Source organism: Ranitomeya imitator, chromosome 8 (assembly GCF_032444005.1).
Source record: "Ranitomeya imitator isolate aRanImi1 chromosome 8, aRanImi1.pri, whole genome shotgun sequence".
NCBI lineage: Eukaryota > Metazoa > Chordata > Amphibia > Anura > Dendrobatidae > Ranitomeya > Ranitomeya imitator.
The window spans coordinates 178,595,097-178,612,748 of record NC_091289.1 but is presented as its reverse complement, the minus strand read 5'-3'; the positions used below and the strand labels follow the sequence as shown (position 1 = coordinate 178,612,748).

Below are 17,652 nucleotides of genomic sequence, written 5' to 3'. Positions count from 1 at the left end.
GTTTTGATTTTTTTGTTCAGTGCATTTATTTATGCTTTTTTAATTATGGAGTGTCTTTGGTACATTTCCACAGCAAAAACCTTGCAAAAAATCCTTTTTTTAAGTGCAATAGGATAAACACAATTGGCATGACACTTTTTGTATCCATATATTCAATAATATAGGAAAATAAAAGTGACGAGCACTATTCACACTTTTCCCCATAGGTAGCAGCAGGTTGAGCATTTTTTTTTTTAATGTGGATTTTGGCATGATAAATAACTCCGTGTGAACAAACCCTTAGAGGTCCAAAATGTCAAATAATGCACGTGGTTGTTGGATGCTATTTGTTGGATGCTATTTTGTAAGATCACATGGTTTTTTACACTGTTTTGGTGCTTTTTTTTGATGCAGTAAAAAACCTCACGTAAAGAAAAAACAAAAATGCATTAGGCCGGTTTCACACGTCAGTGGCTCCAGTACGTGAGGTGACAGATTCCTCATGTAACGGAGCCACTGACACACGTAGACACATTAAAATCAATGCATCTGTGCAGATGTCATTGATTTTTTGCGGACCGTGTCTCCGTGTGCCAAACACGGAGACATGTCAGTGTTTGTGGGAGCGCACGGATTACACGGACCCATTAAAGTCAATGGGTCCGTGTAAAACACGTACCGCACACGGATGCTGTCCATGTGCAGTTCGTGTGCCGTGCAGGAGACAGCGCTACAGTTAAGCGCTGTCCCCTGCATCTGGTGCTGAAGCCGCCATTCATTTCTTCTCTCCAGCAGGGGTGGAGCCGCATATTCATCACTGTAATGGGCGGCACCACGTGACCGCTCATACAGGAGAAGCTGCGGCGAGGAGAGGAAGCAGCGAGGGAGCCGGGTAAGTATTTTATTAACAGCGGGGGGCGCACATGGGGTGGAGGGGGTTGGGGACAGGGATCTTTTTTTTAAACACCAAAAAAAAAGATTTTTCATATCTTCTCTCCAGCGAACGCTGCTGGAGAGAAGAAATGAATGGCGGCTTCAGCACCAGATGCAGGGGACAGCGCTTAACTGTAGCGCTGTCTCCTGCACGGTGCGTGTGGTACCTAGTCGGCACACGGGCGGCACACGGATGCCGCACGTGTGCCACACTGATGTGCCACGTGAGCACACGGACACACGCACATGGATAATTCCGGTACCGATTTCTCCAGTACCGGAATTATCTGGACGTGTGGGACAGGCTTTAAAAAGCATTTTAAAAAAGGGGTCTTTTTCCCCCCAACAAGGATTTTCTTGCAGATTCTTCTACAAAATCAAAATCTGCTTTAAATGCTCTTTTAATGAACTTCAATGGGAAAATACATCTGTAGTGCACATGGTTCTGTTTTACTTTTTTTTTTTTCATTTGGAAAAATAAGCAACTCGTCAATTCCTGAGATGTTTGTAAAAATGCTCCAAATTTGACTACCGAATAAAGTAAAGCATACACCATAAAAACACAATAGTTTTTGGAGGTGGATTTTTCAGCAACACCCTTACTGGTTTCAGGATAGGAAAACCGAAAAGTTTATATTGTACTCGCAGCTCACTGGGAAGTCATCATTGTAATGTAGCGTCCGTGGTGACGTCATGAGTCCTTAGACGCCAATCTCGGAGGCAGCGTCACCCTATACCAGGCACAGGAATTTAGATTTTTCAAGATTCATTAACAAACCTTCATTAACAAATTCATTAACAAACCAAGATTCATTACAAACTTTCCTTTAATTTATTTATTTTTTTAGGAAAAACACTGTATTTAATTTTGTGTAAAATCCGATAGTAGAAGAACAGAGTCTATTGCACGACCATGCGACTAAATAGGAAAAATAGGTTTCAGAACTTGGCTGCTAAACTGGTTTGAAAGCAGCGAAGATTAGAAAGAGGAAATCATTTTTAAGAATCAATTTTGTGTTATTTGTAGAGTTTGAGTGAATCAATTTGATGTGAATCGAATCTGCATTGAATTTTTTGGAAATTCAAAAAATTTGTGATTCAATTTGAGCGTCTCTAGAAACAAAAATAGCCACTATTATTTTACACAAAGCAGAAGATTGCATCAGCAAGTGATCGGGCTCATATGACATAAGCTGCGGCCATGCTATCTCCCCCATAAAACAGTGCAGGTATGCCTTCACATGGTATAGTACAGCCAATCAGGAAGGACTATCATAGCCTTCATAAAAACCGAGGCAAGAAATGCAGCAGCCAATCAGGAGGGATTATATAGGCTGGTGCAAGGAATTCAGCAGCCAATCAGGAAGGACTATCGTAGCCTGTATAAAAGCCGAGGCAAGGAATGCAGCAGCCAATCAGGAAGGACTATCATAGCGTTTATAAAAGCTGAGGCAAAGAGTGCAGCAGCCAATCAGGAGGGATTATGAAGGCTGGTGCAAGGAATTCAGCAGCCAATCAGGAAGGACTATCGTAGCCTGTATAAAAGCCGAGGCAAGAAATACAGCAGCAAATCAAGAAGGACTATCATAGCCTTTATAAAAGCTGAGGCAAGGAGTGCAGCAGCCAATCAGGAAGGACTATTATAGCCAGTATAAAAGCCGAAGAAAGGAATGCAGCAGCCAATCAGAAAGGACTATCATACCCTGAATAAAAGCCGAGGTAAGGAATGCAGCAGCCAATCAGGAGGGGTTATGAAGGCTGGTGCAAGGAATTCAGCAGCCAATCAGGAAGGACTATCGTAGCCTGTATAAAAGCCGAGGCAAGGAATGCAGCAGCAAATCAGGAAGGACTATCATAGCCTTTATAAAAGCAGAGGCAAGGAGTGCAGCAGCCAATCAGGAGGGGTTATGAAGGCTGGTGCAAGGAATTCAGCAGCCAATCAGGAAGGACTATCGTAGCCTGTATAAAAGCCGAGGCAAGGAATGCAGCAGCCAATCAGGAAGGACTATCATAGCCTTTATAAAAGCTGAGGCAAGGAGTGCAGCAGCCAATCAGGAAGGACTATTATAGCCAGTATAAAAGCCGAGGCAAGGAATGCAGCAGCCAATCAGGAAGGACTATCATAGCCTTTATAAAAGCTGAGGCAAGGAGAGCAGCAGCCAATCAGGAAGGACTATTATAGCCAGTATAAAAGCCGAGGAAAAGAATGCAGCAGCCAATCACAAAGGACTATCATACCCTGAATAAAAGCCGAGGTAAGGAATGCAGCAGCCAATCAGGAAGGACTATCATAGCCTGTATAAAAGCCGAGGAAAGGAATGCAGCAGCCAATAAGGAGGGACTATCATAGCCAGTATTAAAGCTGAGACAAGGAATGCAGCAGCCAATCAGAAGGGACTATCATAGCCAGTATAAAAGCTGAGGCAAGGAATGCAGCAGGCAGTTTGTAGTGAATCTGGATACTGAAAGGACATAATAGCTCATAGCTTAGCCACAGCAATAGGAAAGGACAGCCATAAAACACTGAACAAAATATACAGATAGTGTGTGATAGCACAGCATTGAAGAGCAGCCATCCATTTACCCATAGCCACATATGTAGTCACTTTGACATTACTAAGGCTGTGTTTTGCATTGATGAGCTTGAAAAGTGTTCAAGTCAGTTCTCGGAGACCTCAGGGTGTTACACACGTTTTCAGGGCAATTGGAGGCTTTGTAGGACTTGTAATTCACTACGAATCAAATTTTGGGGAAAAATGAGATAAAGATTTTGTTTTCGAATTTAAAAAGACTCGATCAACTATTTGGTAATTTAGAACGTTTGTTATATATAAAAGAACCTTAAAGAAAGAAGCATTCAGTGAGAATTCCTTGTAATCTCCAGGATAGGAGGATTCGTTCAGTGCAATTGGTCAATATAGGAAAAAAAAGGTCATTTCCAGAGACACAAATATTTTCAGTGGCAAAACCTGGGCCTGTCCCTGGAAATTAGTGATAATCTGCTAAAAAAAAAAAAGAAGAAAGAAGCACAAGTGATCCTGTAGACAGGATGAAGGCTCTTATGATGTAAATGTCATTTATATTTAACCTGTTCTTGACGCACACAGGCAGACATTTTCTTAGCCAAAGCTAATATTCATAAAACTTCACCCTATGAAATCACTGGGCGACAGAAAAAAAAAATAGTCTAGATTTATATTTTTCAGATTTGGGCATACAGAATGTGAGAACCTTAGTAAAATACATCTCCACAATGTTTCAACCTAATGTGGGTCTTCATCAGGCATTGCATGTTACGGTGCGTTCCTTGTAGTACAAAGATGGCCATGGTCTGGATAGTCACAATGCAATATTACAAGTGGCTGCTGCTTGGTTGACTACCGGCTACCCCAGCTACAAACCGGAGCGAGATCATCCTGTATCATCAAATACAGGATTATAATAACAGGTAATACCTTTACACATCTGATAACACAGTATCCACCAATCAGACCTGATCCTGCTCTCCTTCCTCCACCATGATCTTTGCACACGCTCATAAGGTGCTTTAATGCAAAAGATAATAATAATCTTTATTTTTATTTTTTTATGTAGCGCTACCATATTCCGCAGCGCTTTACAGTTTGCACACATTATCATCGCTGTCCCTGATGGGGCTCACAATCTAAATTCCCTATCAATATGTCTTTGGAATGTGGGAGGAAACCCACGCAAACACAGGGAGATCATACAGACTCCTTGCAGATGTTGTCCTTGGTGGGATTTAAAACCAGGACTCCAGCGCTGCAAGGCTGCAGTGCTAACCACTGAGCCAACCGTGCCGCCCAAGATAGGATCAGAGTCTGTTCATTGCTGCTAATGTACATGTGTTGTTTCCTGCAACAACAGGAAGTTAGAGTCTAAAAAAGCCCCAGTGGCCAGAGTGAGAATTGCAGGATTTCTATATTTTTTTTTACATTGTGGTGTGTAAAAAAAATATCAAAGGTTTAAAACAAAATACATTTATTACAAAACACTGATTTAAAAAATGTGTTTTCTGATGATGATAGCTGCCCTTTAAATAGGCAAAGAGAAGTACAATTTTGAGAAAAAGAAAAAACCACAGAACATATGGAAAGTGAATGAGGAGATAAATAAAACCAGAACATATGGAAAGTAAATGAGGAGATAAAAATAAAAAGAACACAATGTACATGGAAAAAGTGAGGGAAGCGATCCTTTACAATGAAGTACAACAACATATGGGCTGTCATGACCTCAAACTTTGAATATCTCCGAGAACACCCAGGGCTCTAGAAGATCGCCATGACATAACCTGATTAAACAAAGGCCATGTTGACAACGGCGGGGTCCACAGAATCGGCGTCCGGCGCCCGCTTCCGGCTCACGGGGGCGTCACTTCGGCCATGCTTATACGGCAGACGTCGTTGACTCATGCTCGGAATCTGGACCCGATGGTTTATTCCTAGGGCACCGTTTTGATTAAACACATTCCTTTCCATATAGCGAACCATGAAATGTATGGAGGCGTTTATTTATATACACGGCCGGCTCAATGAAGGGGGTTGATTGTATACGCAGGCACGCAGAATGCTAAATATGATAAATCATTTTACGTCCTCTGGAACATGCTGAAACCATCCGAATATTTTTTAGATTTTTTTTTTTAACTTGAAATGGAAAAATGAATGATGTAATTATTTCCACCTCATTACAATTCTGAAATGAGGTAAACACAAGAAGAGAAAGCACAAGTCGTCCGCTCTCCGCCCTCCCCCACCTCGTCTCGCAGCCTTGGAGGGATTCCACTACATAAGACATGAGGCATGCCACGAGCGATACCGACCTCCCTCTGGAGAACCAGCAATGACGCACACAAGGGTCCTACCAAATATGGATCATTGCTGGACGGGTGGGAGGTGATGTCACGGATGGAATGTCCCTCTCATGGTCTGACCAGAACGGAAGAGGAAACGTTAACCCCATAGTGATCAGAATTCCAGAATCGGAATGTTCGTTTGATTATTCTTAGCATTCGGTCCAACGACGAAACAAAAGCCACTCAAAAGTATATCCCGAAAATGAGCGAAATCTGTGATTCTGACCCTTAAAAAAAAAAAACTAATCTGCACCAAATCTTACGTCATTCTCTTCTGACAAATGATCAATAATTCTATTAAACTATTCTCTAAGGTTTTTTTTTTTATGATGGAGGTGTCATTTCTCCGATGGCAGATGATGCCTCTAGAATGGTTTCGAAGTGGCCCGAGGCACCAGCTTATTCCCCTCTCGCATTGAGAACAAATGTACACTCCTCTAAACTGAGCATGCATATGTATGGGGAGGTCGGGAGAAAGAAAGAGTTCATTTGTCCAACTTGTGTCTACGATGTGTGGCCAGTAGAGTTGATGCGAGTCGATTCGTATCCCCAGTTCCATCACTCACTTCGGTGGCCACCAAGCGAAAGGTCTAAGAGCCGCCTCTTTCCTGACGTCAACACGAATGTGATGTCTAACCAGGCTGGTTAATCTAAAGAAGAGCCATGGATGCCAGCAGGTAAGGGGCAGTTCACAGCCCTCTTGTCCGGTAGCCTCAAATTAATGACGTGGCCAGTGGATTGGATCCTCCAAATCAATTTGCACCAACTTTAGAAGAACTTTCAGGTCTGACTTCAGAAACATCCTCTTGGTCAGCTGTTAGTTATAGAAAAGCTTCAATTGTCCATCCATTATCCCTGCACCTTTGGCTAATAACAGAGAGGCTCTCGAGTGGAGGGGTCCGCTATATGATAGTCATAGGCCCCAATAATGACAACCACCATTTATAAGCTACATTCCTCATAAGTTGTTGCTCCCACAGAGTAGAAATCCCGGAATCATCTCATTTGCATAAAGTCCTGACAACCCGTGGAGAGGTATCTGATGACAACCATACAACCATAAGTGGGCGTGGTCCTCAACTCTTTATCTGTGGGTGTTTTATTAAGGACCATGCCCAGTTGGCTAAAAAAAAAAAAAAAAAAAAAAAAAAAAGAGTACCTTATATACAGTGAAGAAGGGATCATATCTCAGGAACAGAAAGGGGCAGGAACAAAAGAAAAACAACGCCGGATTCAGGAGAACAGCAGCATTTACACCAGGTGAAACAAAATTACACACAGTGCCTTCAAAGAGTATCCATGCCCTGTGAACTTTTCTACATTTTGTCACGTTACACCCACAAAATTACATGTATTTTAATTTAATTTTATGTGATTTTTCAACACAAAGTAGCAACACTTTATGAAGCGTAACGGTAAAGATAATGGGTTTTCTAAATATTTTAAAAATATAAATCTGAAAATTGTGGCATGCATTTGTATTCAGCCTCCCCCGAGTCAATACTTTGCACCTTTTGCTGCAATTACTGCTGCAAGTATTTTTGGGGGTATGGATCTGGATCTATAAGCTTTGGTAGAGACATACCTGCGGGTCCGTCACATAAACTGAACAGATTTTAATCCGCTGGGAGTAAAAATTAAATAATTAAGTAAATGAATAAAATAAGGTTCCTTTCTATTCAATAACAGCAAACACCTTCATAGAAAAGTGAGGAATTGGCATATCCAACATATCTGCTGTGCTTTCTTATACAGAGTGACCCAAAACGAAAAGTATACACTGCATGATCTATGTTTTTTATTGTAAGTGCGATCTGATGGTTGACATTCCACCACAAGCTCATACAGTGACATACGGCAGCCTTATATCCAAGCTATACAATATATACCTCTGATAAAAGGAAAAAAAAAGTATGTACAGAGCCCTAGGACATGTTCTTTTGGGGAGGAATGTTGAATCTGATTTTCTCCCTAATCCACATCAAAAGCCACTTCAAATACAATTCATCTCAATGCACAATCCACTTTAGAGTCCATATGTTCATTTTTTTTTAGCATTTTTTTTTTCTCAAGGTGAAGTTTTGGAAACTTCACAATTAATAAAAAAGAAAAATATAGCTTCTTTAAGGCAAATTCCTCATGGAATCCACTTGACCAAAAGACTACGCAAAAACATCTGAAAAAAAAAAAGCTTCCAAAAACACTTAATGAAAAAAAAATACTTCCCAAAAAAAGGGCAATATTTCCTAAAATGGATTTCTTTTGAACGACACGTAAACCATTTTCTCCCTCCCTCAAAAAACTCAGTGTGAACATAACCTTAGTTACGACACTGATGTAGAAGAACACTCCGGTGGCGCTATGACTTACTGGCAGATAAGGAGTTAAATACTTGCAGAGGGAACCCCTTTATGTAATTAACATGCAAGAGGAAATGTGAAAGGTGGGGGCGGAATCCCCTCTTAACCCTCGTTTCCAGCTGAGGACCTTTTTACACAGTCCCTTGTGTGTGCGATAAAATGTACATCCGCTCAACCCACACATACTGTATGCAAACAGTATACATCCATCTACACATAGACGTTGCCCCTTGGTGTAAACCCAGTACTGAGCCGATGTGTCCAGGAGCAGAACCCCACCATGCACTTACCTGCCGCATCCAGGGCCACCTTCGGGGCATCCAGTGACTCCCACATTCTTTCACACCTAGATGTCTGATATTTCTTTAAATTCCTTGCACAATAAGAAAGGTCAAGTTTTCTTTCCATTCCAGAAGCTACGTGTTGCCTTGAGCAGATTCTGCACAGATCCTCAGCTTTACTTTACCTGTCAGTAAATCAGAACTTCATTATAATAATGGCTGGGTCTATGAGAGCGTCCGAACAATAGAAACAAAGGCTCGAGAGAACGATGGAGAAGTCTTGATAGAGAGTATGGTGGGACAAAATATTTAGACTGCCCGGTTTCGAGTTGGGAGACATCTACTAGCATGAGGTCCAAGGGTAGGAGACTACTTGGCCAGCAAGTCCATAAGACTAGGAACCTACAGTGCACGAGGCTTCTCCTACCATAAGACGTTTTCTTGGATAAGTTGTAAAGTTGGGAAACTTTTACCATAAGATTTAAGAAGCTTCAGGAGAAAGAAGCTTCTTCTAGCAAAAGATGTAGGGTTAAGGGTATAAGGTTAGGAGACCTCTACATTAAGGTTTGTGAAGCTTCTTCTAGCAAAAGGTGCAGGGTTAAGGGTATAGGGTAAGAAGAGCTTTGCCTTAACATGTGAGATGTATGAGTATTCTTCTAGAAAAAGGTGCAGGGTTATGGCTATAAGGGTAGGAGACCTCTACCTTAAGGTTTGTGTAGCTTCTGCTTGTAAAAATTGCAGGGTTATGGCTATAAGGGTACGAGACCCCTACCTTATGGTTTATGAAGTTTCTTCTAGTAAAAGATGCACGGCTATGGGTATAAGGGTAGGAGACCTCTACCTTATGGTTTATGAAGCTTCTTCTAGTAAAAGATGCACGGCTATGGGCATAAGGGTAGGAGACCTCTACCTTAAGGTTTATGAAGCTTCTTCTAGTAAAAGGTGCAAGGTTAAGGGTATAGGGTTAGAAGACATTTGCCTTAAGATGTATAAGGCTTCTTCTAGCAAAAAGTGTAGGGTTAAGTATTTACTTGCATAAGGGCATAAAGTTTGGAGTCCTCTTCCTTAAAATGTAAGTTATATGGAGCTTCTTCTAGCCTAAAGTGTGGTTTTCATGAACTGCTGGCACAAGGTCGTAGGGTTAGGAGACACGGTTAGGAGGCAACTGGCAGGAGGTGTGGGGTATAAAGCCAGTCTCCGGTATAAGCATAGGAGAAAACCATTGCAATAAAGGGTTAATAGATTGCCAGCAAGTCCACACAATGTATATGGGGAACATCTGCCAGAAGAGTGGAAAGAGGAAGTGAGGGAAGACTTACCCTTCTTCCAAATGCCAAGGTCCAGAAGTAGACTGGTAGCCCATATAGGTCACTAGACCCCTATCAGACTTGATGTGTCTCGTGTGCTTTACACTCACATCCTTCCTCAGCTACAGGTTAATAAAGGGAGTGGAGTCCTGTCTGAGTGGGTTCTGGGTGGAGGTTTTGGTTAATGTGTAGCTGGCTAGGAAACAGTCCTGTCTACTACGCTGACTCGGTGATGAAACCCAAAATTGCAAGCAATCTGATGGTAGTAGATATCTCTGGTATGTGACTTATTTCATGCTGTGGGGAAGGAGTCTGGATCCTTATGCCTTTTTTTTTTCCTTCTTCAGATCTGCCGCCCATGAGGACAGTTAGATTGTTGTAAAAGTCTATTTTCAAGCCTATCATGATAGACACATTGCGTGAAGAATGAGGAATTCCAGTGAATTTCCTGCGCCTGGAACACCAGGCGAGTCTATATTTAACAGCATCTAAAACTGTCAAGAATGTTTTGCGGTTGGATAACAGGGGCAGAAAAATGCGAAAAACGCAGAACTCCAGCTCTTCCAAATATGGAAATATTGTTACGTCTGGATGTGATTCCACATCTGGAAATACTCAGTACAGAATCTCTCCAGCCTGCTGCATAAATAGCTCTTCCCCTCCAAGACTAAGAAACCCATTGTACCCCCTAATTAATGTTGAGAACCAAGAAGGGAAATACTGGCATATTGGCAAGCACCTTAGTTTGGTGGATGGAGACTGCCTCCAATGCCCCCTCGGTCATATACAAGTCTATAAGATAGTATCTGAGTTATAACATTGTGGCACTTCCGCGATTGAGATCTATGTAATTAACGCATTGAGAGGTTACAAGCAGACCTGCTCTAATAAATGGTTTTTGGAAACCACAAGTCTGACGTGCGCCACCATCCATGTGCAGAGTTCTCAGTAATTTCCTACGTCTCCTTCCTCTGATAGTCACTGTCTAGAGACAGGGGCAATTTATGATAATGGGATTCGCCTTGACCCTAGCTCATCAAGTGTGGTACCCAGAGCTGTAATTGGCCAGCATATGCTGAACAGTATTGTCGTTTTTTTAAAAAATCCGTATTAAAACAATGCTTTAAACACTTAAAGGTGACCTATCATCCGCCATAAATGTGCAATTGCTTTTACTTGGCATAAATACCGTTGTTCTCCTGAATCCGGAGCTGTTTTTCTTTTGTTTCTACGCCTCTCCATTCCTGAGATATGACCCTCTCTTCCCTGCAAACAAATCTGGTCTTTTTAGCCAAGTGGTCGTATTCCGCAACTCTTTTTTGTGGGCGTGGTGTTTTGAGGACCATGCCCACTTGCCTAACAAGACAGGATTTCTATATAGAGAAGAGAGGGCTATATCTCAGGAATGGAGCGGCGTAGGAAAAAAAGAAAAACAACGCCAGATTCAGGAGAACAGCGGGATTTAAACCAAGCAAAAAATATATATTTATTCCAAGTGTCAGCTTTTCTTTGAGGTGTCCATACGTCTGGACCTTCTTTATCCTAGCATCATCTTTCAGGCTTTATCTTACATTAGATGGCCAGCTAATTCTGCCAAAATTGTGACTTTGGGTGACAATATTCTAATGCCTGTGTGTATGAAAAAAAAACAAACTACCAAGTAGTTGAATACTACAAGAACTGAGTTAAATTGTGCCAAAAATTACTTATCTCCTTTGCTGAATCCTGAATTAATTTAGGGGTGACCCATCATCTAGTAGGTAGATTGGAGAGAAGTTACAAAGAGTTTCTCTCGCATATCACAGACTGATCAATCATTTCATTAAGATCTGGGTAATACTTTATTTCTCCTGCGGAGGCACTGCAGGAAAATTGAACAGCTAATATTAGTTTTCACTATAGATTCCAATTGACCAATAGGGATTTAAATAGTGGGATTGGTGCATCAAAGAGGACAAAAAGACAATACTGTTATACTCTAGGTTTAATTGTTATGGCAGAGCCAGAAATTGACATTGGATTTTTTTTGAAGCTTCAAGACTTAAATCTCAATTATACCCCAAAATTAAGGGGATTAATAGGATATTGAGATTAAAGGCGTTGTCCAGGATTAGAAAAATATGGCCGTTTCTTTCAGAAATAGCTCCAATAGAGCTGAGCTGCAATAAAACACACAGCCTATGGTCAGAAGTGGTTCTGATTCTGAAACAAGGAGGTAGCCGTATTTTCCTAATAATAGACGACCCCTTTAAATATATGTGTTCCACAAATAGGAAATATAAGTTAGGTATGATCAAATTCCATTCTATGAGCGATACAAAGTATATTCTGGAAAATATTTTGATGGCGGCGGTCCTAACAGGGTCAATGGTTGTTTTCCCCTTGGTCAAAATAGGGTAAATCAGGCCTGGTTTAAAGGGGTACTCTGGATATAATATACGAAAATATGAGGAAAGAAGAGAGGGAGGGATGAAGGGTGGAAGAATGGGAAAAAGGAAAGAAAAGATGGAGTGAGGGACAAAGGGAGGGATGAAGGGAGGAGCAAAGAGAGAGATGGACGAAGGGAGGGAAGAAGGAAAAAAGGGAGAGAGGGAGGGCTGAAAGGAGGAAGTTAAGGAGGGAGGAAAGGAAAGAGGGACGAAAAAAGGGAGGGAGGAAGGAAAGAAGAGAGGGAGGGATGAAGGAAGGAAGAATGGTAGAGAGGAAAGAAGGGATGGAGGGAGGGACAAAGAAATGGAGGGATAAAGGGAGGAACAAAGAGAGGGAGGGACGAAGGGAGGGAGATAGGAAGGGAGGGAGGAAAGGAAGGAGGGAAGAAGAGAGGGAGGAAGGAATGAAGGAAGAATGGGAGAGAAGAAAGAAGGGATGAAGGGAGGAAGGAAGGAAAGGAGGAACAAAGTGAGGGAGGGACGAAGAAAGAAACGAAGGAAGGAAGGGAGAGACGAAGGTAGGGAAGGAAGGATGGAGGAATGAAGGAAGGAAGCAAAGATGGAAGGAGGGAATGAAGGAAGATATTCTCTACTGCCACCTACTGGAGATAGTTTCCTATAAGTCAGCGTCCGACCTTTTAATGAGCTTTGCCACATAACTAATAAGATTAGTAAAATTATTAGTTAGGCACGCATAAATGGACCGCTGTTTTGGAGTACTTGCTCCTCATCAGCACAAAGCAAGGTTCTTGGTTGACTTTATGAGAAGCCTTTGATGTGGTCACTGGGGTGGGGGAGCTGATCTTAAGAGTCAAGGAGTAAATAAAAACACCTTAGTTCCCTTTTCGAACCATGGTCCCCGATAACAGCAATATAACTGAGACACTCCGATATATCGATATCATTATTTTATGGCTTGATTATGTCCTACATCACTACTCCACATTACCTAATACTTATGCACCCCTAAAATCTTATATCCGCTGCAAGAAAACATTTTATAATGTCCTAACACAGAGGCGTTAAAATGTCTGCAGACTTTACGGAACAATATGACATAAAACACAAGTAAAACATTCCAACGCACTAAACACATAAAAATATACAAGGTGAATCGGCTAATAAATTTAGAAGCCAAATGGACTTGGAAGCCAGGGAAGGATATTATGCATACAATAATATGTCTGCATGGAAAGACAAGACGTGAAAAGAGACAGAGGCGGATTTGGGGGTTTAAAAGGCGCAGTATATGATATTGATCCCTCATTTCCTCCTGTGTATTTGAACAGTATGATTAGGTCCCATTCCTAACTCCTTCCTCCTAATGCCAGACTGGGAGCCTTTCCTGTGTCTCAGGCTGCTCTCCCCCTTCTCTCCCTTTCTCTCCCTCCTTGGGAGACTCAGCCAGGCTCCATTAGACGGGGAGGGTCTTGGCCAGAGTTTGAGCCCAGCCGCATTCCTGGGATGTTTTTTTGAATGTGAAGCTCTGGAAGCGGTGGTGACGTCACGCTGTCTCCTATATAAGAGACACAGAGCCTGAAGCAGCTCAGAAAGCCGAGGCAACAAGCAAAGCACAGTACTGAGCACTGAGACCAGTACAGACAGCACCGAACTGGGACCAGTATAGCACAGGCCAGTTAGCGAAAGCACAGGTACTGGGACCAGAATAGCACAGGCATTGGAACCAGTGGAGCTCGGAAAGACTTACAAACCAATTAAGAAGCTTCCATCCAATATCTTAATTTTTGAGGAACCATGCCTTGCCTGCGAGTGACCCATCTGGTGGTTGTGGCCATCCTTTCCGGATTTGTAGACCTGGTAAGTAACTTTTTATTGCATTCTACCTGTCATCTGATACATGTCATGCTTGCTCTGCCCATGTGCTTTATAGGATAGCTTATGATATACCTTGTCTTCTTTCCAGGCATTTTCATCATGCCCAGCGATATGCCAATGTCCACTGGAGGTGCCCAAATGTGCCCCAGGAGTTGGATTGGTCCTTGACAGTTGTGGATGCTGCAAAGTGTGCGCCAAGCAACTCAATGAAGACTGTAGCAAAAGCCAACCTTGTGACCACACCAAAGGACTGGAGTGCAACTTCGGTGCCAGTCCAAGAGCCACCAAGGGCATCTGCAGAGGTAAGACGGCTTCTTTTTTGCTTTTCTTCTTACTTGTCCCCGGTGAGGCTGCAGGGGGAGCAGGTTCTTACTGGTTGCCTTAGTTAAGGAGTTCGGGGAATCTCTGCCCTTGTATGGATATGCTTTATTGATGCTCCTTTGGCAGAAAGGCTCGTGATTTCAGCAGTCTGGAATGCAATTCAGTGTCTGGCTTTAGGAAAATGAGCAGGAAAATAAATTGTGACTTCTGATCCTTCCCCCCCCCCCCCCCCCCCCTCCCGATTTAAGACCTGCGTTGGCTGCACTCAAGTCCTAACGTCTTCTCATTTCCTTCTGCAGCCAAGTCTGAAGGAAGACCTTGCGAATACAACTCCAGAATTTACCAGAACGGAGAAAGTTTCCAACCAAACTGCAAGCACCAGTGCACATGTATAGACGGGGCTGTCGGATGCCTTCCCTTATGCCCTCAAGAACTCTCCCTTCCAAACCTGGGATGCCCAAGTCCAAGACTTGTGAAGGTGCCCGGACAGTGTTGTGAAGAATGGGTGTGCGATGACACCAGGGACGATCTGGAAGACTTCTTAAGCAAAGATTTCGGCATGGATAATGAAGGAGACCTGACGAGCAAAAACGAGTTTGTCCCCATCGTGAAGGGAGGACATAAGATGCTACCTGGTAAGTTTTCTTTAACTTCTATACTTCTTCTGTAGAATAAGCAGATGGTGACCAATGACCATGGCGTAGGTCAACCTTGGGTAGACTAACTTTTTGCATGACTTTTCCTCTTAGCCTTTGGCTCCAATCACCAAGCCCACGTATTTGAGGCTCAGAAGTGCATCGTCCAAACGACGTCTTGGTCCCAATGCTCAAAGACATGCGGGACGGGCATCTCTACGAGAGTCACCAATGACAATAAAGACTGCCGATTAGTGCGAGAAACTAGAATCTGCGAGGTCCGACCATGCGGGCAGACAAGCTATTCACAGTTAAAGGTAAGCACTCCTACATTGTGCTCGGCGGCTGCTTTTCGCTTTTCTTTGGCCGATATCATATCGTTGCATTTCATTTTTTCCTAATATTATTTTCTCATTTCATTTCCAGAAGGGAAAGAAATGCACAAAAACCAGAAAGTCTCCGTCTCCAGTCCGATACAGCTACGCCGGCTGTTCCAGCGTAAAGAAATACAAGCCTAAATACTGTGGATCATGCGTCGATGGAAGATGCTGCACCCCCCAACAGACACGGACTGTCAAAATCCGCTTCAGGTGTGAAGACGGGGAAACTTTTACAAAGAATGTTATGATGATCCAGTCCTGTAGGTGCAACTACAACTGTCCACACACCAACGAAGCCTACCCTTATTACAGACTATTCAACGACATCCACAAATTCAGAGATTAAAGGAGAAAAAAAAAAAATTAAAAATCAGCCAAGAGACAATTGATAATAATGGGAATATTCTGTTGTGGAGATGATGCAATTCCATCTTTGGACACGATGTGGCACTAGGAACTTATAAAGTGTATTACCACCTGGTCTTCATTACAACAGACTGAAATCTTTAGAGCTTCATAGTACTGGAGCAAAACACGTCGCTTCTTTTTTTGGAGCAAATTGATAATAATAATATTATAATATTTTTTTTTTCTTTTGTTAGTAAATTATCTTTAAAGTATTCTTCTGGTCCTTTTAGAATTTAAAAGTAAGAATTGTTCCTGCAAAAAAAAAAAAAAAAAGTTATTGAATGACCAAATTTTTTGGAAAAAAAAAAAGGTTTGAAAGCAATTAATGAGTTTCTACATTCCTTCCTAATGGCGCTTAGTGAAGCGTTTATCTGTGGCAGCTATCACAACCTGACAATTCTTTAAAAAAAGCAGAAGTTACAAAATTCCTTATTTTTATTTTTTTTTTATTTATCGAAAAATAAAATGTAGCTTTTTACGTTTCGGTGACAAAATGTAATACTGGAATAAATTGTAAATTGTTTTAATTTTTATATTCATTGAATTAAAGAATTTATTTATGGAAATAATCAATTAATAAAAAAAAAAAAAATATTTACCTATTTTTTATATCCGGTTCCACCTTTTGTCTTTGTTCTTTTGGGCAATGTATCTATGCAAGAAGAAAATAGTTGTAAGTTGTATCAGTGATCATAGTAGTAGTTTACCATTCATTTATTGAGTTTTACATGCACTGGTTTTGCCTATGGAAAATTTTAAAGGTCCAGTAACCCAGTTAATAATCCATATTAAAGGGATGGTTATAAAATGAATTGTGAATATAACACATAGGTATATGAATGGTTTTTTGAGGTATTTAGGGTACAATAGTAATGATGGGGGTTGGTGGGGTTTTGGACTTCTTGTCAGTTAAAACCTTATAGTTAGCCCCCCCCCCAACCAGCTATAAGGTGATAACAGAGAATAATAGCTTGCAGTCACTAAAGATCTATTAATGTAGATCCATTTTAACTATAGGGTTTGGCGTCTTGTTAATAGTAGCATCTAAATGCCAATCGTACAGGCAAAGGAGGCCTTGGCATTGGGTCTCCACATTCCTGGGACTCTCCCACGAACTATGTACAATAACTGTCCATCTTCAGGCAAAGCATGGGTTAGTATAAGGTGACTGCTCTCCTAGGAATCTATCCTTAACTATGTACATTAACAGTCTACTTTTCAGGCAAAGGAGGCTTTGGCATAGGGTCACCACATTCCTGGGACTCCTCAATTAGCTACATACATTTAAGGTCAAGTTTTGGCAAAAGTGGCCTCGGTGTAGGGACACAACATTCCTGGGGGCTTTATGATTAACTATGCACATAAAAAATCCATTTTTTTAGGCATATAAGGCCTTGGAATAGGGGCAGCAATTTACTGGGGCTCTATGATTAACTATATAAACGAAAGATCCAGTTTTCAGGCAAATGAGTCGTTGGAATATGGTCACTATTATACTGCAACTCTTTTCTACTTGTTTCTCATTCTTTCTAAACTCTTATTTTGGCACTGTCCGCTATAAAAAAAAAAAGTTCTATACCGTATACTGTGATGACATGATCTCAAGGTTCCGAGCCATGGCATAAAGCGCCGGCACATTGACTTTCCATGAGACAAAGAGTTGGAGGAGGTCACACGCGTGCGGTGCATGACTTGACATATCCGCCATTCGGTTGAGAGGTCCTGATCCGCCTCCGGTTGGTGAATGTGTAGTGAATACATTAACCTGTCGGCGGGAGGTTGCTCGCTTTTACTAAATGGGTCTGAAGCCATGAGGGCAGTAGTTAATCCCAATGACTACATCATTAAAGGCAAACATGCTGGTAAATACATTGGAATGTCTGGAATCTCAAGAACTCTGCAAT

At 41.8% G+C, this 17,652-nt stretch overlaps 2 protein-coding genes across 2 annotated transcripts in view; one reads left to right on the top strand and one right to left on the bottom strand.

The window, feature by feature from the left end:
• DDAH1 (dimethylarginine dimethylaminohydrolase 1) overlaps positions 1-9,880 on the bottom strand; it is a 122,632-nt gene extending 112,752 nt beyond the window's left edge. Inside the window, exons 1-2 of the mRNA XM_069737981.1 lie at positions 9,752-9,880; positions 8,442-8,617 (exon numbers count right to left, since the gene is read on the bottom strand). Coding sequence (XP_069594082.1) covers positions 8,442-8,471 — 30 coding nt within the window. The 5' untranslated portion in view covers positions 8,472-8,617; positions 9,752-9,880. The remainder of the gene's footprint in view (positions 1-8,441; positions 8,618-9,751) is intronic.
• Positions 9,881-13,716: 3,836 nt separating this feature from the next.
• CCN1 (cellular communication network factor 1) lies at positions 13,717-16,357 on the top strand. Its single transcript, XM_069737978.1, has 5 exons — positions 13,717-13,986; positions 14,093-14,306; positions 14,625-14,960; positions 15,075-15,277; positions 15,387-16,357. Exons 1-5 carry the CDS (start codon positions 13,924-13,926, stop codon positions 15,684-15,686), a joined length of 1,116 nt encoding a protein of 371 aa, XP_069594079.1. The 5' UTR covers positions 13,717-13,923; the 3' UTR covers positions 15,687-16,357.
• Positions 16,358-17,652: the final 1,295 nt, after the last annotated feature.